At 33.2% G+C, this 23553-nt stretch overlaps 1 protein-coding gene across 1 annotated transcript in view; it reads left to right on the forward strand.

Annotated features, from left to right (window-relative positions):
* The first annotated feature begins 423 nt into the window (after positions 1-423).
* LOC118972986 (cadherin-related family member 4-like) overlaps positions 424-23553 on the forward strand; it is a 105538-nt gene continuing 82408 nt past the window's right edge. The window contains exons 1-9 of the mRNA XM_037021451.2: positions 424-457; positions 1377-1544; positions 4804-4974; positions 12653-12747; positions 14334-14456; positions 16268-16371; positions 18063-18208; positions 19625-19807; positions 22875-22966. Coding sequence (XP_036877346.2) covers positions 424-457; positions 1377-1544; positions 4804-4974; positions 12653-12747; positions 14334-14456; positions 16268-16371; positions 18063-18208; positions 19625-19807; positions 22875-22966 — 1116 coding nt within the window. The remainder of the gene's footprint in view (positions 458-1376; positions 1545-4803; positions 4975-12652; positions 12748-14333; positions 14457-16267; positions 16372-18062; positions 18209-19624; positions 19808-22874; positions 22967-23553) is intronic.

A 23553-nucleotide genomic window follows, 5' to 3' on the forward strand; every position in this document is an offset into this window, starting at 1 on the left:
GTTTTAGGGTTTGCACATATATATGGAGTCATATTAAAAATAACTCTTTATCCTATTATAGAGTACTTTCTATTAGGTAAACAAGGATTAAAGAACAAATCACCTGGACTGGTTGCCAAAAACCCTCCATAGGAGACCCCACACTAACTCTAAATATTTACAATTTAAATTGATGTTATATAATTATCCTGGCTTAGCTGATAATCTTCTCACCAGAGATAGATGGCAAACAGACACGGAAGGTGAAATATGACCTATGTGCATAATCACTCAATTAAACAGATAAAATGAGTGGTTTCAATGTTGAGCAATAATTTATTGACCTGTTGGCTTAATTTGAGTAAAGAACGAATTTGTATAAATAGCCAACACCATGCATTTGTTAGGACACATTGCTAATGGCATTGGGAAGCTGTACTAGACATGAACTTCTTCAAGATTTTATTAATATGCACAGGTTTGTTTAACTTTTGATGTTTCCTTACCTTTTAAGAAACTTAACTTTCAGTTTTAGTTAAAGAATTTGAACTCCTGCTGAGATCCTTTTAATTAATTTTATATTATTCTCTTTTACTCACATTCTCACTTTCAGTCTCTCCTGTGTGTGTGTGTGTGTGTGTGTGTGTATGCTCAAGGTTAAATGAACAAAAAGTCAGCATGAACCTTGGATTATTTCAAACAGGACTCTATTTTTGGTATTTTTTTTTCCTTTAAGGCCCTCTTAGAGCTATTTGCTGTATTAAACTATTTATTATATAACTAAACATGAAAATTACTTATTAATTTATGACTATTTTTTAATATTGGGCTTTTAAAATTATTTATACTACCTTTAGTCATACTACACACTCTGGGAGTGAGTGAGAGGACATGCCTATCTGCTTTTTGCTCTAGAAGAGCAGCATAACACAATTTACCATGAGTCACAATGTAACCAAAACATAGCCTCTTTTCTTTCTATTAAAAAGAAAAATAATAATAAGTGTAGAAAAGATGTTTTACTGAGTTTTTTCAACTAGCATTTTAAATTAAATTACAACAAATTTTTACAAGAAAAATATAGGTTATACAAACATGCAAAATGGCTTGGCTAATAAACTACAGTAGGAAATTAAACTAGCTTTTAACTGAATAACCATTCTACATAGCTGTTGTTAAAGACAGAATGAAATAAAAATGTAGTGATGCTAGTATCTCAGTTTTATTCTTCAAGTTTGTTTTATACTAAATATGAGTTAAAAAATGCTTACTCGGTTTTAGTGAAACTTCAAAATCACAATTTCACTTCCCTTTATAGGGACAAATATGTATGATTATTATTGATAAAGTTCAGTTCTATAACTGGGTTTCACTTAAAAATCTCTGTTATTCTTCAGTGTTTTCACACATTGCAGCAGATATTCAGATGTTAATTAACCCAGTGAATTTGCCTGAAAACACACTTCCGGGGACACAACTAAGTCGAGCTTATGATAAGGATGTAGCCGGCAAAGCAAATGTCTACCACTTCCTGAATAAAACAAAGGATTTTAACATCGATGCAAGTAAATGAATTTTAGCATTCATATTTTTATTTATTTCATACTTCCTTCTTTTAAGATTCAGACTTTAAAGAAAATTATTTAATTAAACCTAAATGTTATATTGGATTTCTTGATTAAAACCTGCTGCACAAAGTTACATAAATACTTATTTCTAAAGTAGTTTCCCATTACCATACTGCCCCCCATGACACATATCCCAAAGGCACCACAAATGTTTCCTGAAAAAATTAAAAATGTTGTACATTAATTTGTCTCATTCTCAGCCCAGTGTCACTTCACCTTAATGCTTGGCTTGTGGCTCAGCACAGTCCTGAACTCTGAAAACAAGCCCTATTCCTACCCCTTTCCACAAAAGTGGATTCTAAGTTCTGTTGACTCACGTACTACTTCTCAGTACCAAAATTCAAATTTGGAATAATCTAAACAACCCTAGACCTTCTGTTTCCTCCTAATGAGGGTCAAGACACTGCAAGCCCTTCTTTGGTGGAAGAGTTTCTGATCCTCGTAGTCAGAGTGCAATAATGCCCATCTCATCATACTCCCCGATAATCTGCCATTTGGACCTAAGGGGTTTTTTGTTTGACCTTTCCTGGGAGTGGTATCAGAGACCTTGGCCCGAATCCCAGAAGAGTTCCCGTCCTCTGTGCACATGGCTTCCTTAATAATATGGAAGAATTCTGAATCCAATTATATGGAGAATGTGTACCCACTTAAATTCCCTGTTTCTCATATCCTTGTTATCCATGGTAATTGCCTAAGATGAAAACGCCTGAAAATGTGTATTTAACCTCTTCTCTATTCTCATCCTCAAACTGCTCCAAGCTTCCTCTCCCTTAACCTAAAACTCACACTTTCCTTCCATTTGCATACCTTTCAGTTACGGTCTGTGAAATACGCATTATGCGGCAAGTAAATAAATAAATGCACACATGCAAACATACATCTCTTACTTTCTCAACCTCCTTTGTGACATTTCTCTACTCTAGCTTTAACTGAAATTTCTCATTCTATGGCATGACTGCAGCATGCCTCAAGCTCATGTTACTCATTCACCCACACATCTCATATCTCTGGGTCAGGAAGTGGGAAGTCAGCATTCTTCTCACTCCCCAGGCTGATTCCTGACCATTACTCCAATCCTCTTTGGAAACTCCCTTGCTTATTTGGAGTACAAGGTATTTGGCTCCTAACCAAATATACTAATCACTCCCCCTCAAACCCTGGAGACTTGAATGTATCATTCACAGTATTTCTCTCTATCTCAAGTCCTGCCACCAACTCTTGGGTTCAATATTCACATTCTGGCCCATCTGGCACCCAAACGCTCAGTCCCTCCACCTTGTCTAGTACAAATCTCTGTACCTAAATCCCTGTGACTTTAAAATCTACTTCCATCCACACACCTCCAGGGTCACAGTCAGACCTTCATCAGCACCCAGAACAATTCTGCTTCTTCACTCTTACCTCTCACGTCTCATTCTTATGCTTTTTTGGATTCTTTTATTCCGTTATCCCTTCTGTACTGTTTTGTCTACATCATGGAGGCCACAAATCCATTGATTTATTTTCTCTCTGTCACTCACCTCTTCTCTTTTCTTCCCTATCTAGCACTAGGATCCTCCAACCTCTCCTTGACAACACCCTCAGATAACTTGCCTCGTTGGTTTCCTATAATTTTTACCGAGGAATACTCCAACATGAGGTAAATCCAGCAGTTGGTATGTCCTACTGTCTCTGGAATGATGAGTATTGTTAGATAAAATCACATGAACCAGTATATTAACTCTAAATTTTATGTGGCACAATATACTTCTTAGTAGTCTAAAATTTCTCCAGTCAGGTCTCTTATTTACCAACTTGTCTATTTTAAATTTTCTCCAGTCTTATCTCAAATCTCCTCCTCACCTAAAATCTTTTTTTTTGTCAGATAATTCAACTCACATATTTGAGGAAAAATATGAACAATCAGGAGGGAATTTCTTTCTGTTATTACCCATAGAGAGTTGCTCTTTGCAATCTATCCCTTTCTCTACTCTCTTGTCACAAAGATGTATGCTTTCTCTCGTCTGCTTCCATTGCCTTCCACTCTGTTCTGAGTTCCAATTTTTTTCTCCCTCTTCAGAGATCTTGTTGCATTGCTTGCACCTTTTTTCCTATATTTTTTCTTCTTCTCTGCTGGTTCACTTCTATTAAGTTTTAAACAGTCTTTTGAGCCTTTCCTATCTTAATAAAATCCACTCTTGACTGATATCCCCCTCATTTTATTGTTTTCCTTTTGACTTTTTATAGAATGTCTCACTTTTCCTCTAACTGGCCAAATATCTTTAAAGAATTATCCATACCACTTTTTCCACTTCTATACCTTCCATTTATTCTTGAATAAAGTTCAGTATGAATATTGACAGACCACTCCTCCAAGACATGTCATCATACATAGCAATCATCTTTTTTGTTAAATTCAAATATGGACCCGCCCTCTTCTCCCTAAATCTGTTTCTACTTTAACCTTTGTATGAGCTATATAAAGCAACCTTCTTGGGGACAGAAGTAGCCAAACATGAGGGCATATAATCCTCAACTCCCTAATCATAATTTACTATTGTGCAGGACATCTAAAACACCATTATATGAGGCATGAATTACTGACTCCTTCTGTCACACCTTCCACTTCTGATCAATCACCAAATCGTATGGATTCTAAATCCTCAGTATACTTACCTCATGTCCATTATCACTTTCTCAAGTTACTTCCCCATTACCTTTCCTCTGGATTTTTGCACCTACCTCCTATTTGTCTTCTTGCCTCCAGACTTCCACAATTTTCTCCTCAGTGACTTGGTAATTTTATTAAAGTACAAATAGGATCGTATCACTCAAATTCTTCCATATCTAACATCTCTCTATCTATCATCTATTAATGTCATACTATTTATAATTCTAATTCCTATTTTCCTCAAGGCAAAATCCAAACTGCTTAAACTGACACACAAATTTCTTTAAGATGCAGCTTTTGTTTATCTTCCCAAACTCAAACGATATCACTCTCCATTATATGTTGTGTATTTTAGTAAAAATACACATCTTTTCATGAAAAACTAATTTCTGCCTTTGGGGCTTTGCACATAGATGTCTTTTTCCTCCTTTATTCCTCATCATCTGACCAACCTCTTTTCATCTTTCAGCATGGGTTCAGAAATTATTTCCTCCAAGAAGTAATTTTAGCTTTTATCCTACTCCCAACATTTTATTTCTTAAGTAGATTCTGGTGTAATCACATCTACCAAAATTTTCAATTATGAAACTGATCCCAGAAGATTTCTACTGATAGTTGATACTGGAGGGCTCTTGAGACATGTTTTGACCATTAATATCATCGATGTTGCGGAACCTCCAGACTGTACTGCTGATCTCCAATTTTCTTCAGGCACAGGTATATAACAGCATTTTCCTATCATTTATTTTCAATAGCTAGTTTTAATGAAAGAAACTAGACATTTCTGTAGTTGAGGATGTTCAGTGATTTTTATTATGTATACAGTATGTGCTTATATAAACACATAAAAATATGTACAGATATTCTGTGTATAAGAAAACATTTAAAAAGAAAGAAAATAAAGCATAACTTTTCAATGAAATTGTTTGAAAAAAGGTTTACCATTTATAAGTTCTTACTCCACAATTAAGATTTCAGAAAAAAAACCACTAAAAATAGCAATAGAGATTCTTCAAAAGACTACTAAAAAAAAGGAAAAATAAAAGGCTTTGGCAACTTAATACATAAATTTAAACCTTTGCTTGTGAAAATAACACAAAAGGACTTTATTTTTAATACCCTTGAGGTTGAAAGAGTATTTTCATATTATGAAAGCAAATAACATGTGTGTCTTTGTGTGTGAGGTTGGCCAAGTCAAGGACATAAGCAAAGCTTTCTCTAAGGAAGTGATAATTTACTTGGGTCCAAACTCTGATATGAGTAAAGAAGCAAGAATAGCAGCAACAGTGTTTCATGCAGAAGGAAATGTATGTATAAATGCCTTGAGACAGGATAGAGCATGGTGAGTAAGAAGAATTAAAAGTCTAGTGTGATTGGAAAAGAGAGCGCTAAGTAATATGATAAAAAAACAATTATTGAAAGGTAATATGCATATTTTAAGAATGTTGGTCTTTGTATTAAGGGTAGTGGGACTCCTTTGAAATATTTTAAGCACATAGATGTTTTAAATAAATCCAGCTGGTTGAGTGTAGAAAAAAGAGTTTAAGTGGACAAAGGTAGAAGAGTGGTCAATAGATGTTATAAGTTCCAGAAAGTAAATATTTTTTGATATTTTGATGGCCAAAGGCAAAAATAAAAGATGTTATTTATGTAGCACTTATATAACAATAGAGGAAACAAATTTCTATAGATTTTTAATGATAAAATTTTAAAAATATAATGATAGCAACAATTGGTTATAATATAGTAATACTGGTCTATTAATGAGAAGAATGGATTTTCTTTCAGAAGGATAGAATTTTCTTTTACTGAGTGGAGGGGTTAAATAATATCAGTGAATGCTTATTCTTGCTTGGCTAACAAATGAGCCACTCAGAATCTTATTTTGGTTGCAGCCTCATTTTGATTCATTTTGTGAATAAAAGCTGTCATTCATAGGAGTTCTTTTTTACATTTTTTATTTTTCTGTCCATTGTTTTCTTGTCAAATAGGAATATTGTGATGAGTACTGAGTTTTATTTTTCTGATGTATATCATATTCTTTTATCACTGCTATACTGCCTTTGTATAATAAATGCAATGCTTTGCCACATAATTCAATAACTAATCTATATTCCATTATGCCTTAAAAGTACAGCATTCAAAGTCCATGTTTCTCTTTTGTTGAGCCATAGTGGGTAGGTAGGAATAGTTATAAAAAATAACATGATACTCAGAACACTGCTGTGACTGGATAACTGCACTTTATGGTATGTGAAGTGATGTGGACACTGTGTATGGTCTTTATTGCCTCTATGCAACTCTGCTGGCATAGCAGGAAGGCAGCCACAGATACTACGTAAACAAGTCGGGGTGTTTGTGTTCTTTTAGCACTTTATAGACACTGAAATTTGAATTCCATATAAATTTCATGTTGACAAAATATTATTCTTTCTTGTAATTTTTTAACTATTTAAAACTATAAAAGACATTCTTAGCTCACAGACCATACAAACACAGGCAGCAGTCTAGATTTGCCTCCTGAGCAGTAATTTGAAAACCACGGAATAGAGAGAAGACCAAACCAGGTTATTTCAGTAACCCAGGCAAGAAATGTTACAGTTTGGCCCAAGAAGGTGATGGAGGTAAATATAAAAGTATAATCTTGAGGTATTTTAATTATAATGAATCTGGTATTGAATTCAATATAAAGGAAGAGAGGCCTCTAAGGTTTCTGATTTGCATAACTGATTTGGAGATGCTCAGTTAAGAGAAAATTCTAGAAACAGACCAAATTTCGAGAGAAAAATGATTTCATTTGTGAACATGTCATGTTTGATATGCCTGTGTTATATCAAAGGCAAGATTTAAATAAGCAGTTGAACTCAGAGGTCTTGCCTAGGGCTATAATGTTTTGTAATTGAAACCATGGATTTGGGTAGGATTACTCAGCTAGAGTAGAGAATTGGAAGAAAGGAAGACTAGGGCCAAACCTTGAAGAACTCCTACACTTAATGACGTGGATTGGGAAGAAGCTCAGCTAGCCAGAGACTAAGGAGCAGCTAGAGTGGTGGTAGAAAAAAGAATTATGCCATAAATGGCAAGGAAGAGAGTGTTGACAGAGAATGCCAGTGGTTAGTACACTTGAATTCCACAATCAAGTAAGATGAAGTATTCAAATGTCTATTGCATTTAGTTAGTGTTATGGGGATAATAATAACGAGCCTACTGAGAACTATTTTATTGGTGTTATAGGGGTAGAAGCCAGAATGGAGCAGATTGAGGAGTGAGATTGTGAAAACAGAAACCAGTTTTTAGAAATTTGATGTGAAGCTGGACAGAAGGCAATGGACAAACTATATTGGATTGAAAGAGTTTTGTCTGGTATATTGGTTTTAAATGGAGACTCTTGAGTAATTTTTACACACAAATGGGGAGAATCCATTTCACTAGGGGGTTGAACATATATGAAAGAGAAAGTAGGAAAGAGATGGGATCAAAGCCCTGGTGGAATCAATTAACCAATTATTTATCAATCTAATCTACTTATCTATTTTATAAATATTTACATGTCTGTATTTACATTTTAAATTAATTTTTATATTAACAAATTCAAAGTACCTAGAACTTAAAATTTTCTCCTTTCAGACTGCACTGGAAACTAATTAATGGAAAAGTACTAGTGAATTGAGGGTCCCAGTTTATTTGTGTGTGTGTGTGCCTGAAAGAAATTCTCTTTTTCATTGCAATTAAAATATAATATTTTGAAAACATGCATTATTATCCCTTGATTTGAAAAATCATCAATGTAAACTATATATTTATTTTAAAAATATAAAATAAAGTTTAAAATTACTATTTTTAATTTTGGACCATATAATCAATAACAAGTTATTCATTTAAACTGCCGTATTAAGTGCCTATTTTAGTTTATTGTAAAAATAAACTAAGATTTTCCCATATGCATTTCTATTACACCATGTTCAAATATTACATTCATTTTCTTAAAAGCTGCAGAAGGGACTTTGATTACATCCAGAAATATAATGTTTATTATTTTGACACAAAAGCATTCTTTTTTCTGATCTTCACTATTAAAAACAGTGTTCTCTGATAATCATGTGCTGTATTTCATAGCAAATCCCTTCATAGATTTTGGGTTTTTTGGGTTTTTTTTTTTTCCCACGGGATCAAAGAGTAAGGCTTCAGTTCCTATCTCTCAAGCTGTCCTGGGTTCTCAGCTCCCTTCTGTGTCACACTGAGGGCCCTTGAGTTCTTTCTGTTTTCCACTCCCAAAGCTGGCCCCACCCAGGATGTGAGGCGGTAAAAGTTGTTCACTCAAGGATGACAGAATAAAGTAGTAGCTAAAGGAGACTGAAGATTATTATTAAGATGTTGGTTAAGATTTGAAAAGCTATACTGTGGATTTTTGTCTGATCTGAGAACTTTATAGCTGCTCAGGAACTTTGTCAAGTTTGATTTGTCAGACAGTTTCTCCAAGGTTCTGAGAAGTTTCAGAGCAAATGCTAAGGATTTGCAATCATTTTTTTCTGCCAATAGAAAAAGCAAAGCATTGTGTAATGTTAAAAAGAAGTCAAATAAGATGGACTCTGAGCATTGATTGGGTCTGGCAGCATGGAGGCCTTTGATAACTATTTGTGAAAAGTTTTGATGTTTACAGAGGGCCAGACCACTATTAGAGTGGACTAAAGACTGAGTGGGAGGTGAAGTAATATACAACACACTGGCTCTGAAGAACAGGAGAGACACAAGGCTGTAGTTAAAGTGTGCTGGGGGTTAAAATGCCTTTTTTTTTTTCAAATAAATGCATACATCTAGGGTCAATTTCCTGAGAAAGTAGAAGGGGAGTCACCTCTCAGTGAACAGGGATATCATTAATGACAAGTTGTCTCTGGACTATAAAGGGAGAAAAGGTGCAGAAGTAAGTATGGGGAAAAGATCTTATGGGGAAAAGGTGAGTGATCACTAGTCTGAGAGTTTCAATTTACTCTGTGCAGTAGGAAGAGAGATCCTCTATGTAAGTGAGGTAGAAGGGAAGGGTTAAGAGATTTGGGGCAAAAGGCAAGGTTTGAAAAAGTTTTAATAAGTTGAAGAATAAATATAACAGAGACTTGCCTAAGAGCACTGAGGATCCAATACAGTTCTTCCTCTATTAATTTTCTTTGTTATCAATAGTGCAGGCTTATACTTATGAAATATCACAAAATCTGACATTTATCTAAATGTTGGAAAAATGAAGAAAGGTTTTAAGCTTAATTTTCTGTTTTTTGGGTCAAAAACAAGATACAGATATATATATATATATATATATATATATATATATATATATATATATATATATATGGATTATATGTATAAGATAAATACAGGTAAATAAAAATAAAAAAATATATATCTTCAGTATATTTCTAGCAAATTTTATTTAATTCATCATTGTATTTAACAATATTATTATTTTCAAATTAGTTTTATTTATTTGCCTTTAAAAAAACAAATTTGAGACTGTGAAATTTGCTTAAAAATAATAAAAACCTGCATTATATGTAAGCATAGTGTTTTCATCATAACAGAAGTTTTGGGATTTTTTGTACACTTTGACTCTTTCTAGCAGGAATTTTACATCTTAGGCCTGTAGTTTGCTTTCTCCTTTTCTCTTACTGACAGCTTTTCGGCATCACCCTTTGCCTAACACAAGGCCTCATGATGGGATGTAAACTTGAGACATTACAGACATACCTTGGAGATATTTCAGGTTTGGTTCCAAACCACCCCAACAAAGCAAATACCACAATGAAACAAGTCAAATGAACTTTTTGTTTCCCCAGTGCATATAAAAGTTATGTTTACAGTATATGGTAGTCTATTAAGTGTGCAAAACATTATGTCTAAAAAACTGTCTTAATTAAAAAATACTTTGTTGTTAAAATATGCTAACCCTCATAGGCACTTTCAGCGATATGTAATCTTTGCTGGCAGAGGGTTTTGCTTCTCTTCTTAAACCTCATGAATGATCTCTGCTAGCTTCAAATTTTTCTTCCACAGCTCCTCACCAGTCAGCCTTTATAGGATCGGTAGATTTAGGACCGGGCCCTGGATTAGGTTTTGGCTTGAGGCAATGTTGTGGCTGGTTTGATCTGTCCAAACCACTGAAACTTTCTCCATATAAACAATAAAGCTGTTTTGCTTTCATAGTTAGGTGTGTTGACTGGCATAACACTTTTAATTTCCTTCAAGAACTTTTCCTTTACATTCATAATTTGCCAAACTGGAGCAAGAAGCCTAGCATTTGACCTGTCTTGGCTGTCAACAAGCCTTCCTCACTAGGCTTAATCACTTCTAACTTTTCATTTTAAGTGAGAGATGTGTGTTTTTCCTTTCAGTTGAACCCTCCTATACTGTTGGGAATGTAAATGAGTTCAATCATTATGGAAAGCTGTATGGAGGTTCCTCAAAAAACTCAAAATAGAAATACCATTTGACCCAGTAATTCCACTCTTAGGAATTTACCCTAAGAATGCAGCAGCCCAGGTTGAAAAAGACAGATGCACCCCTATGTTTATCGCAGCACTATTTAAAATAGCTAAGAAATGGAAGCAACCTAAGTGTCCATCAGTAGATGAATGGATAAAGAAGATGTACATATACACAATGGAATATTATTCAGCCATAAGAAGAAAACAAATCCTACCATTTGCAACAACATGGATGGAGCTAGAGGGTATTATGCTCAGTGAAATAAGCCAGGCAAAGAAAGACAAGTATCAAATGATTTCACTCATATGTGGAGTATAAGAACAAAGGAAAACTGAAGGAACAAAACAGCAGCAGACTCACAGAACCCAAGAATGGACTAACAGTTACCAAAGGAAAAGGGACTGGGAGGGGTCGGGAGGTAGGAAGGGAGGGAGAAGGGAAATAAGGGGCATTACAATTAGCACACATAATGTGAGGGGGGTACGAGGAAGGCAGTATAGCACAGAGAAGACAAGTAGTGACTCTATATCATCTTACTATGCTGATAGACAGTGACTGTAATGGGGTATGTGTGGGGACTTGGTAATGGGAGGAATCTAGTAACCACAATGTTGCTCATGTAATTGCATATTAATGATACCAAAATTTAAAAAAATAGTATATGGAAGATTACAGATCACATTAAAATAAAATTTGCAATTAAAAAATTATAGTAGTGAAAAAATTTGGAATATTTCAATTACCAAAATGTGACATAGAAACACAATGTGAGAAAATGCTGTTGGAAAATGGCACAGGACAGACTTGCTCAATGCAGGGTTGCACAAACCTCCAATTTGTAAAAAAATGCAACATCTGCAAAGTGCAGTAAAGCAAAGAGCAATAAAATGAGGTATGCCTGTATTTGCCAGGATTTGTTAAAGTTGTTCCTTTTCTTTTTAAAAAATTTACTTAAAGTTACTATGATGTTTGGTCATGTTCTGTCTTCAAGTTATGCTGAGGGGAGGCTTTTGTTTTATTTGTTTTATTTATTTATTTTATTCTCTCTCTTTTTCTGTATTGTTTTTGGAGAAAATATTGGGAAACGTGCTTCTAGGCAGCTACCATTATCTTTATTATTTTTTTATCTTCACCTATCCCAAAATCTCCTAGTCACTCACTTTAAATGTAATTACATTAGAAAACAAAGATCAATTAAATTTAGTTGGGTAACTTGTTATAACTTAACATTTACTATAATGTGTAAATCTGGTTCTCAAATGTATTTGTGTAAGAAATAAGAAGTTTTTAAATGTCTTACTACCCAACTTGAGTTAAATTGCATTTCAGGCTCATACTCCATGGGCTGTAATAAAACACACACATGCACAGTGAGAGGACACACAAACATCAGGAAACAAATAAAAAAAATAATTAACTCAAGTCTTTCCTGAGGTCACTTCATCCATGTTGTATTGCAGTTTGGGTGTTTTACACATAGTCAAGGCTACGGGGAGATGTTCCAGGTGTGTGAGAATTAGTTAGACATCAATCAGTTGTCTACAAATGTGTTTCTATAATAAAGACTTCCTATGTACATGGTCCCATCAGGTCTAGAAATTGGATAAATCTATTGTAAGGTTCCCTGACTGGCTCCCCATGGGACATTCTGTCTGTATATATGTCATGTCCTTTTTCTTTAAGCTACATATGCCACAGTCAGTGCCAAGATGTAAGGGAAGGCACTCTGTGAGAGCAGGAAAAATGATAGGAAGCTAAAGAGAAAAATATAAAAATAAGCGGAAATAGATGGCTATCTTGAAATATTTTCCCTGCCCCGCCATCCAATCTAAAATTAATATTGATCTGTTTTTTTCATATAGAGAGCTAATGGATGAATTGTATACTTTTTTTATACAACATGTTGATCTTTGCTTCACAGCTACTTTGGAAATTGATGAGGACTATCCATTATTGCAGTCCCTTTACAGAATGACAGCCACAGATGAGGACACTTCAAATGGTGACAGACTGGTGGTAGGTGGCATTCACTGTGTGAGATGCATATATGCTATGCTTCAGAGATATTTTTCAAGAGTAGTTAATATATTTAATTTGCTAATGAAAGAGTATAATGAAGGTGGCAAGCACTATAAAGCAATGTTTGTGTTATTGTTGGAAACAGCATTTATACAAGTTATTGTTTTGGTGCATACAAGAAAATTCTATGAGTTCTCATGGAGGTAGGCAGCTGTAAGGAAGATGTCAATACTGAGTTGAAATTGGAGCTTTGCCTTTTGGATTCTATTCAGAATTGTTTCACTTTTCTAGCCATTTCAATAGCACATGTGAATGTGATTATATTTTTTGATGTTTCATTAACATAATTACTAGATATCTAACTGTAAGAGACTTGCTTTTCCCCTAAATGATTCATGGTTGTAAAGACTCTTGGAAATTTGGCAAAATAAAAAGAACCTATAAAGCTCTATCTGGGGAATTTAGTGGTACACTGGACTACAAAAGTCAGCATGCTTTCTTTGCAGATGTTCTTTTTAAACAGGCATTGAAAGAGTTTACTGTTTCTCATTCAGTAACTCACAGTATGAAGTAATGGAGCTCTGTATGGGGGTGGAGAGTGGAGATATCTGTTGTCTTGGGTCAAGTTATGGCTTTAACACTAACTAGCTGTGTGATCCTGGGGAGGTCATGTAATTCCTCTTGTCCTTTATTTCCACAGTTAACCTTCAGTGATACATAGACTGTCATCAAAGTACTCAAAACCCTGTTCAAAAATATTTTATTGTAGACCAGCCAATATGAAATTAACATGAAATTGTTAAGAAATATGAGACTTTCCTATTAGATGATAAGTCTCTCGAATAGATAAAAAAATAATCTATGGTCCAGTTGAAAATAGTTACTACCAGTTCTGTCATTTGTAGGAACAGAATAGGAACCCACAAATTGACAATTTTAAAATTTAGTGTTTTGGGAGACAGTTATATTCTTAGAGGTGAGATCCTTGTCAGATTTTTAGAAAAAATAGACAAATGTAATTGAACTTTTCTTAATCAAATTTTACCTCATTGCAAAATAATTTTCTTCACATATTTCTGAGAATAGACTTATTTGCTCTCACCTTTCTAGACGTAGTGTTAAATAAATAAAAAATGGAGTTAAGATAAATTACAAACTTCACGTTCAACTGTACTGATACTTGAAATTATCTTATATCATTATAATTCTTGTTCCGTTTCTTAAGATTCAAAGTTAGTAACCATGAGTTCATTTTTTACATTCTTTCAAAGTTGTGTTAATCTGCAAAATCAAAATTAAGTATTTTTTAAAAATTCTCTTAGAAAAATATGTATGATGTTGTGAAGCTGTATAAAAATATAGCAAATCTTTTGGTTGTGTTAATAGACTAAGGAACTCTTATTTTTCCTGTATTCTGCAGCAGTGTATGATAGTGTTTTTAATAAAAGATAAAAAAAGACTGAATTAATCGATGAGAGAAAAGAGAAATTTCTTCATATTTTTTTCCATTATTGTATCTTAATGATCTTCCAAATATCTTTTCATTTATTTTTGTGTGAGTAATGTGTATTTTATTTTTCTAGTATTCCATTGAGACACAGTTATCTGGACCAAGGAAAGGGGCAAATTCTTTTGGAGTGGATTTGATAAGTGGCATTGTTAGCTTGAGTGGCAAAGATCTCTTGGACTTTGATGCTGGATATCATGTAATTGATGTATTTATTTCTCATTCTAAACAGAGTGGCAAGAACTGTCATAATTTTAAATTTGCCTTTAAAGTTAGACATATTATTATTTTAAAAGATGAATAATATTTTGTGCGATTCATTCATGGGGATTAGTACATTTAACCAAAAGCCTAGATCTAGTCTTTATGGTTACTCAAAGCATGGAGTAACTTTTTAGATCTAACTAAAGAAATTTAAGAGAGGGGAAAAAAAAGACTTTAAATAGCTTTTTAATTAGGGAAAATTTAAGTCATAAATCATTAAAATTTAAATATATTTGAACATCAAATAAATAGAATAAATTTAAAACAGTTAAATATTCATATTGAAACTAATTCAATGTTCATATCGCCCTGCTCCACTTAGAATGTCAAAACACATAGGTACCCAAGGTAAGATCAGGTATAAATCTTACAGATGAATCTGAAATTAATATGGTAGGAAAGAAGAACAATTTCTGGCATTTCCATGAGAAAGACAATTTAAATCAAGCATTGCTGAGATTTTTCTCAGTGTAAAAGGAAGGATGTAAGAACCACTGACTGAAAGAAAGCACCTAGAGGGCTATTGAAATAATCTGTCCACACAGAAGTGGTATGTGAAATTTGGTAAAGAAAGGTATAAATTATAGATTTATTAATGTTATTGTTAAAACATTCTCATTTTCAGAACTATCCACATGTATTATTTCAACAATGTGATTGAGAAAATAGCCATAAGGGACAAATGTAAGAATTTATAGAAAAAATAGAGAATTTGCTTCTGAATAGATATTTAGGAGAATGAAGCATTATTAAGAATATAAATGGTGAAAAAAAGCCAGTGATTCTATTTCAGTTTGGATATGCTGAATGTTACAGGATGGTGGAGAAGCTAATGATACGTAGCCTTTAAGCACTGAATGTTAGGACTACAATATGAAATTAAAATTAGTTAGAAAAAACGGAGAGTATGCATATGATCCACATATTAAGCAGTTCATACTTGTGACCATTCCATCTCATTTCTCTTGCTTGCCTTGATTCACATATTCAACCAAACTTCTACTAAGTTTTTTAAGAAATATTTAATTTTTGCACTACATAACTAACCAATCCATTTTATGATATTTGATATGTTAGTACCCATCCAAGGAATTTCAAGTACTATTACTGTCAGCCCTCATTCGGCACAGGTTCTCGTACATTGTAAGGGCTTGTTGAATGTTTGCTTAAGAAAGGTTTTACTGGCTATCTTATTGTTTCAGCAGTGTTTGTTTTTTTTTCCTTCAAAGGACACTGCTGATATGTATGAATGAATGATATTTAAAGGGTGAAATGTGTAACACGATGATGGGGAATATATTTGCAATTTGATGACATTCTCAACTCTTCAGAAATTACCTCCTGTTCTTGATCCTAATGAGTAACTCATGGTCTTATTTCTTGGGTTGGCACCAAACAGCCTGCTTTATGAATAGTTTAATTGCACAGTACTTTCAGTTTATGATTGAATCTGGAGTTTATTCATTATCTTCTTTTGTTCAATGTACTCTTCATTTAGGCATACAGCCAAGGTTACACAGATCTTTGAGTGAAGTTTAAGGTATATAAGATAAAGCTACTTTGAAAGATACAACTGATCTAGTTAATTAAGAAAGCAGTTATATTTCTTTTAACTTCCTGGAAGAAAAATAAAAAGCTATTTCTAATTGCAATAAACAAAATGAAACCTTAATAGAAAACATATTATAAAGATATATACATATTACCAAATAGCATATTGTAAAGTTTTTAAAAACTCTTTTCCAGGTTTTCCAGCTTGCATTGAGAGCAACAGATAAAACAGGTCTGTTCTGTCAAGGGACACTAATTATCAAAATCAGGAACATAAATGATGAGAAACCTCAATTTGAGTAAGCAAACATATTTATTATGAAGTGTTATCATAAGAGAATCTAACTAAACTTTTCACATATACTATAACTAATAATGATAAAGATTATGTAGCTACATAGAAAATATTTTATATGCTATATATGAAAAATATGATTATATACCCATATCTGATACTTGTGCTGATTAAAAGTAAAATATACATTAGAAAATACTGGATACCAAACATAGATGTGACCATTATAATATGGTTACAATATTTTTGTGTGTCTCTTTTCCTTTTGTTTTCTTTCCCAAAAGTTTTATAAAGTTGTTGCATTGCTTTTTAATAAATGCATTAATTTTAAATAATAGGAAAAATAGACCTTAAAATATAGTTTAAAATGTTTAATTTAAACTTTTTCACTTCCATACTCTGAGGTATAACTGTAGCATTCAAAAATATTTGCAGACTATGAATGTCTGTTAGATGTTTTTCTATACTTCAAATGTCAAATATATCACTAAAGTCTAAGAAGAATCAAATGCTCCTTAAATTGGTGAAGAAGAAAAATAGAACTGTTCAAATTACCTTTCCACTATCACTAAATTACATCTCTACAGTTGGCCAAGGAGAGTAATTCATTGAGTCACCAAATTCACTTTAACTTATGACATATATTGTAGGCAAATAAGAAGCTTAATTTATTTTCTGTATCTGGGGAAATAGAGATATTTAGAGGTAACCTAATTTTCCTCTTACATTTGCCATAGAGATGCCACCAACTCCTTGAAATGATTTTCTGTTGCTGTCATGCCTTCAATAAATATGAACTTAAGGCTTTTACTTATTTAGTAGAATTTAATATTATGTATTATGAGCAATATCAATTACTGAAATATTGCCTGAAAATATTTTTTTTAGTCTCAAGACACATAATATGTTGAATTCCAATTAATCAAACAGAAAAAGAAATAACTTAAAGTGGTCCGGTGTGTAAATATTATGAATTATATTATATTATGGTATACAGGATAAACCACACTGTGAAGGAGAAATCTCTTTGGACTGTGTTGGTCAAGAAGGTAGCTCACAGGAATGACATCATCCACTTCGTGTCCCTTTTCCTTTGACTTTATACTCCTTTGAGAGCTTCCTTAAATCTCTCTCCCAACTTGGATTTAGACTTTGCTTCTTTTTAAATCTGTAGCAAAGTTTTGGTACCTACCACGTAGCATTATAGTTATTTACATCGTGTTCTCCACCAGCAGTGGAATTCTAGGTAGCAGGAGCAGGGTTAGTCATATGTGTATAAACTAGAATGACATACTATAGGTCTGACGCTTGAATGGAAGGCTGAAAAAGAAACTTAAGTTTCAGAAATGCTGCAAATTGATCAGGAACATCAAGTACAATTTGGAATAATAGAGACTCCCTATTTCATTCTGGTTTGCAGGTTTTATCTCTTTGTTGTCATAGTATCTTAGATGTCTGGAATGATCCCAGAGACTAAATGATTAAAAATTAATGTTTATGCAAGAATTAAGTAACTTTGTGCCCAAAATGGAGTTTCTCAATATTTTACTTTTGGAACTCAAATTCTTGACAAGACGAAGGTGGTATCAGCATAAACCCAAAAGATTCTTGGCTGTTATCCTAACTAAGCAGATCTATGCACACGGATCTGCATTTTCAACATTTTTTTTATTGCTGTACATTTTATTTCTTTAGGCCATTTCCTCTGAATTCTATTAATGTGACTGAAAATAAACCTGTTGGAGAAATTGTAGCAAGAGTAAAAGCAACAGATAGAGATGAAGATAGCAACATCAGTTATTCCTTTAAAACTCAGCAGGAAAAGTTTGGTCTGGACCCTTGTAAGTTTTAAATATATACTTATAGCCTACTTTGGTTAAACATTCACTATCCATTCTCTGTATTTCCTCTAGAACTTGGGCTGATAAAACTACTCTTTGAGTTAAATGAAATATGGAGAAGGAAACATATTATAAATACACAGTGTGACAGATGCTATTTTCCTATATGTTAAAGTGACATTCTTGTGAAATGATGAGTGTTACAGTACCTTATTTTTATAACTGGCCTTCATCTTTCAGAGGCAATCAATACAAATGTTTCTGTGAAGTCCCTATAAACTATATGACAAGTAAAGTCATATTTATCTCCCTAATTTCATTTGTGGAAGTTGACACTTTTCCTTAATACTTGTATTTTGGATATTTGGTTATGGACACATTTCTGCCTCTGTGGACAGGATTACTGTTCTGAAATACTGCTTTCCTAGAGTCTGTCACTGTACCTGATTTAACTGGTTGACATTCAGAAGAGAAAAAGAGCCACAAGGGACACAGCTGTGAGGGCTGATTAAGCAATCTGTGCATGTCTGTTGTCTCTGTTTAATGCTGGAGCTTGAAATCCACAAGGTGGCAAGTCAGGGAAAGAGATGGGTATAAAGTGGGAAAGATTAAGGATAGACTGGAACATGCAGCAGGCACAGAAATCCATGAGGGTGGACTAAAATCCATGTCAGTTCTTACTGCTGCTTGATGGTAGTGGTGTAAGTATCCTGCAGAGAAGCTTGGGCCTCTAATAACAAGGCTGAGCACACACTCAGGGAGTCAGAGAAGCTGAAAGAAATACAGAATTGGGTAGAGTAGTTGCAGAACCAGATTCTACTCCATGATGAGACAGTGGGCCAGCAAAAACACATGTAAGAACCGAAATGGCTGCTGTTGCCTTTCCACCCTTCCACTTGGCCAAGAATCTCCTTTGGTGACACCAAGGATGAACAAATATCTCCATCTTCACAAATTTTCCTAAGTTTGACCCTTGAACTCACTTTTTCATCATTATATGCGGTAAGATTGACTTAAATTGGGTATGAGAAGCAACACATGATAAGGATTTTAATCTGGTTTGGCTCTTTTTTCTCAGGCTCAAAAATACTAATAATTATTTAATATTGTAATTAAAATCAAATATAGTAGTTTATGTCTGGTATTGACGAATCCAAAAGTGACAATTTAGAGACCTGGAGGAAAATATGATGAAAACATTTTCAATATTTAATAATATTGTAAAGGTATGTGTAAGCAAACAGACATTTTTAAAGAAATATTTTCAGTGAATGTAGAACTGATAAACATCACTTTTCTCATTCACTAAAAATGTATATCATTAAGTGAATTAAAACACCTTCAATATGAATAAATTAACATGTGCTTAATTATTTGAGTTTGATAGTTTTTCTTAATTATATTTCTTTTAATTAGTCACAGGTATAATCACCATTCTTCAGCCTTTGAATCTTGACAACCCAAATAACCCAAAAATCTACTCTTTGGAAATTGAGGCCAGAGATAATGGAAATAATACCAGTACCTATATGTTTACAGTTTTTGTGGAGAATATAGATGATCCTATTGTCTGTGACTCAAGTTTTTCAACAGGAGCAGGTATATTACAAGTCAATTTTATTGTTAACATTCATGAAAGAATGAGTAAGAAAATTTTAAAATAAAACTTGGAATTATAGTTCAAATTTTTTTCCTTTTATTAAAGTGTACAAAAAAATAACTGAATAAAATGAGAGATGTACTCTTAAAAAGAAAAAATAATTAGCATAATTTAAATTAATATTCAAATAATTATTTGTGTCACAGATTGAGCATAGGAATAATTACAAAATTATTTTAAGTTGATCTATAACATACCAATTAAGAGGTAGCCTCAAAAGTTGCTAAATACATGAAAATCTAAGTCATAAAATAAAATTTTCACTTACTAAATTGACCAATGTTTAAAGATAATAGGTGAAAAAAAGCAATGTTGGCTAAGAATATTAAAAAAATTAAAAAAACAAACCAAATTCATAAAGTAGGATTTTGAATAACCACCCACAATACTTTTTTAGGAGACTTATTGAGACTATTAAAATGATTATAATATTTATTCCAGTATTTATGTTTCTTAGAGTTCATCAACAGAATTATTGGACAGTCAAGATTTATTTGCAAAATTGTAGTGGCATAATGTTTGAAATAACCAAAATGTCTAAAAGCAGGAAATTGGTTAAAAGGTAGTATATCCATTTAACGAAATGCTGTGATGGAGGGCAGAGACAGGAGACAAGCACCATGGTTAACTTTTCCTGCCTATGATGAAAAAAGCTGAGATATATACAGTATAGTACCCTTTATTTCCCAACATTTTTAATAACATTCTCTGCTGTTAATTTTTTTATTTTTCTCAAATTAAAACTCTACCTTTAAGTCTAAAATTTCAATTACCTTGAAATATCTTGAAAAATGAGTAAGAGTTATCATTACTCCTTATAGTATGCAGTTATCTCCTCTGATATTCTTGCTCCCAAAAAAGCATGTGCTTATAAGTTTTAAATTACGTATATTATAATAGGATAGATATTAAAGTAATATATGCAGGTACCCTTCAGTATGAATAAAATCCATTTTCTGAAAAGTTTGGTATAAATTAACATTTTATCACTTTAATTTCATTCTTTAAATTCCACCCATAAGAAATTGGATGTGTGTAAAATAATGAAGCATGTTCTCATTAATGCCATACAAATCACAACTTCACATACTGTTCCCTGACTTCACCCTTATGTGTGTTTGTGTTTTTCATGAAGACCTCCAAAAAATTAAAAAAACAAAAACAAAAAACATTTGAATGAATGTGAGACTTTGCTCATAGTAGGATCTCAGAAAACATAAGTTGACTTGATTTGAATTTGGTTGGGTCATCTCAAGCTCATTGATTGTATCTATTCTGCTAGTTGTTATCTCCATTCTTTCTCCATCTATTTCTAACCTTACTTATCTGCCATTTTTAAATCCTCTCTACTCTTTCTCCTTCTCTATTTTGACTCCTTTTCTTTCTCTCACTTTATTAAGAAAAATTGCCCAGTTAACTTGGAGACAATGTAAAGGAAATAAAATTGAGGGCAAATGGAACAAGGAAAACCTTGTTAATATGCTTTTTTTTTTTCGTCTGGATTCCTGGCCAGTATTTCTCTCTATCCATTTCTCACTACCAGCATTATCTCTTCTCCATTTTTAAGACACTTCACTTCCAAACTCAAAAGTTCCAAAACACACACACAAACGTGCGCACGCACACACACATGGACATCTTACTCTTTACCAAAGCATGCCTTCTGGTATTTGTAATGAAAATTTAAAAATTTATCTGAAATCAGAATTTGTGTTAAAGGGACCTGTTCACAGAGGCTAAAGTGAATAAAGAAAAGTCTTCTAGGTAAGCCTTGGCAATAAACCAACCTACACGTCTGGTGTTTATGAAGATATCTTTTGGATCACTTTGAGGCAATTTAGCTGATGTTATTTGCCATTTCCTTTTGGAAATTACAGAAATCTTTAAAAAGATACACATGGGATACCAGGGAGGTCGTTCTGACCCTATTTCTCCCAGTCTTGGCTGAATTAGCATAAATGGCTTAGGCAGCATCAAGATCAAGATGCCCTTCTCTTCTATTATATGGGTTTAGGAGTCTTGGGACATAGGAGTAGCAGGAAATAAAACATTGCTTTCTATCAAAAATAATGCTGTGGGTCTCCATGAGGTACCCAAACCAGGTCATTTCCACAATTTTCAGGTGGCTCATGTGACACATGCATATTCAATTCATTTACTGTGTTAAATTACCCAGTTGCCTTAATTAACTAGAGCAAACCACTAAATTAGGGAATCTGTTTACTCAGTTTGAAACAAAGGTTCAAAATAATCGCGACATTCACACAAAATTTTTTCCTTTAGATTCTCAGAAGTGGTCAAACTATGCAATCCTTTTGCAGGACTACCTCCTCTAGATTATAATTTAGTATTCTCTGGACTTCATAACCAAAACTCAGGTGTACAAAAAAGCAGGAATACTCTTTTAAAGAGTATCATTTGTAGAATCACATAACAGGTGAAGAAATACCTGTGGTTTAAATGTGTGTCCATTTGTGTTATTCAATTTTGAGGTGAGACAGTATCACAACTGGTAACACTGAAAGGAGATTGAACTCAAAGTTTGAAAATATCCCCACTGTGCAGATGAGAATGTTGATGAATCAGGAATTCAAAAGCATGTCTTCCTGATTTCACAGCCTGTGCTCTGTTTTTTGGTACATTGTTATGAAAAGAGATAAAGAGGTTCATTTTTCTAATATAAAAGAAGCAAAGTTGAAATCATATCTTAATGACCATTGACATTGTGCCAAACACCAAGTAATTATAGCCTCTTCATTACACTGGCCCAAAAATGTCAATGTGGAAATATAAAACTAGTATTATTAGGTTGGGGCTCTTAAAATGGATGTTATGGTAATAGTTACTTGGTTTTTTTGTGTGTTTTCTTTTTCTGAAATGATATCATTAAGACAACTGCTATAGGGAGAAATACAGCATGACAACTTATGATACCGATGTGAAACAAGAGGTGGTGGAAGAATGTTTGAATTTAAATTATTGATCATAGTTTATGTAATTGTATAGGTGTTTCTGTATCTGTTCCTGAAAATGTTCCTGCATCTGCTTTTATATATAAGATTCTTGCAAGAGATCCAGATCCAGAGCAAAAAGTTGAAGTAAGTGTCCTATCATCTATTTATCATTTTTCCAAATTTGACTAAAGAAAAGAGTGCCCAATTTTCAATGAGGCTTTGAATTAAAGTACTCTTTATATCTTACCGTAGTTGTTGAAGTAAAGAAGAAGTTTCAATCTTTGAATATAGTAACAGGCTAAAAATGATGTGACCTGAAAATAAAAGTGATAGACGTTCTAAAATGGTCTGAAAGCACTTAGAAAAAAAACCAAGAAAACCCCTAGAGCTTACATGTATTTGCATTTATCTGATGACATTTACACAGCTGAGAGAATATCCTTTCATATTTCATTACCTTGTATTCATCCCAGGTCAGGCATATTTTCTCTATTATATGCATAATTTGCATATATGATGTGTCTTCATATTAATAAAGTATAGTGAATTATAAGTAACAGATAACAAAATAGTTACAGATTGAGAAGGTAAAGAAGAAATACAAGATAAGTTTTCATTTGATTTTCTCAGAAAAATTATGGTGTACATTCAACCTATATTCCAATTATATTTGTAAGAAAAACTGATTTCTTTATTGTACAATATATTGTAAATCACTGGGATATGCTGCC

This window comes from Manis javanica, chromosome 6, assembly GCF_040802235.1.
Source record: "Manis javanica isolate MJ-LG chromosome 6, MJ_LKY, whole genome shotgun sequence".
NCBI classification, from domain to species: Eukaryota; Metazoa; Chordata; class Mammalia; order Pholidota; family Manidae; genus Manis; species Manis javanica.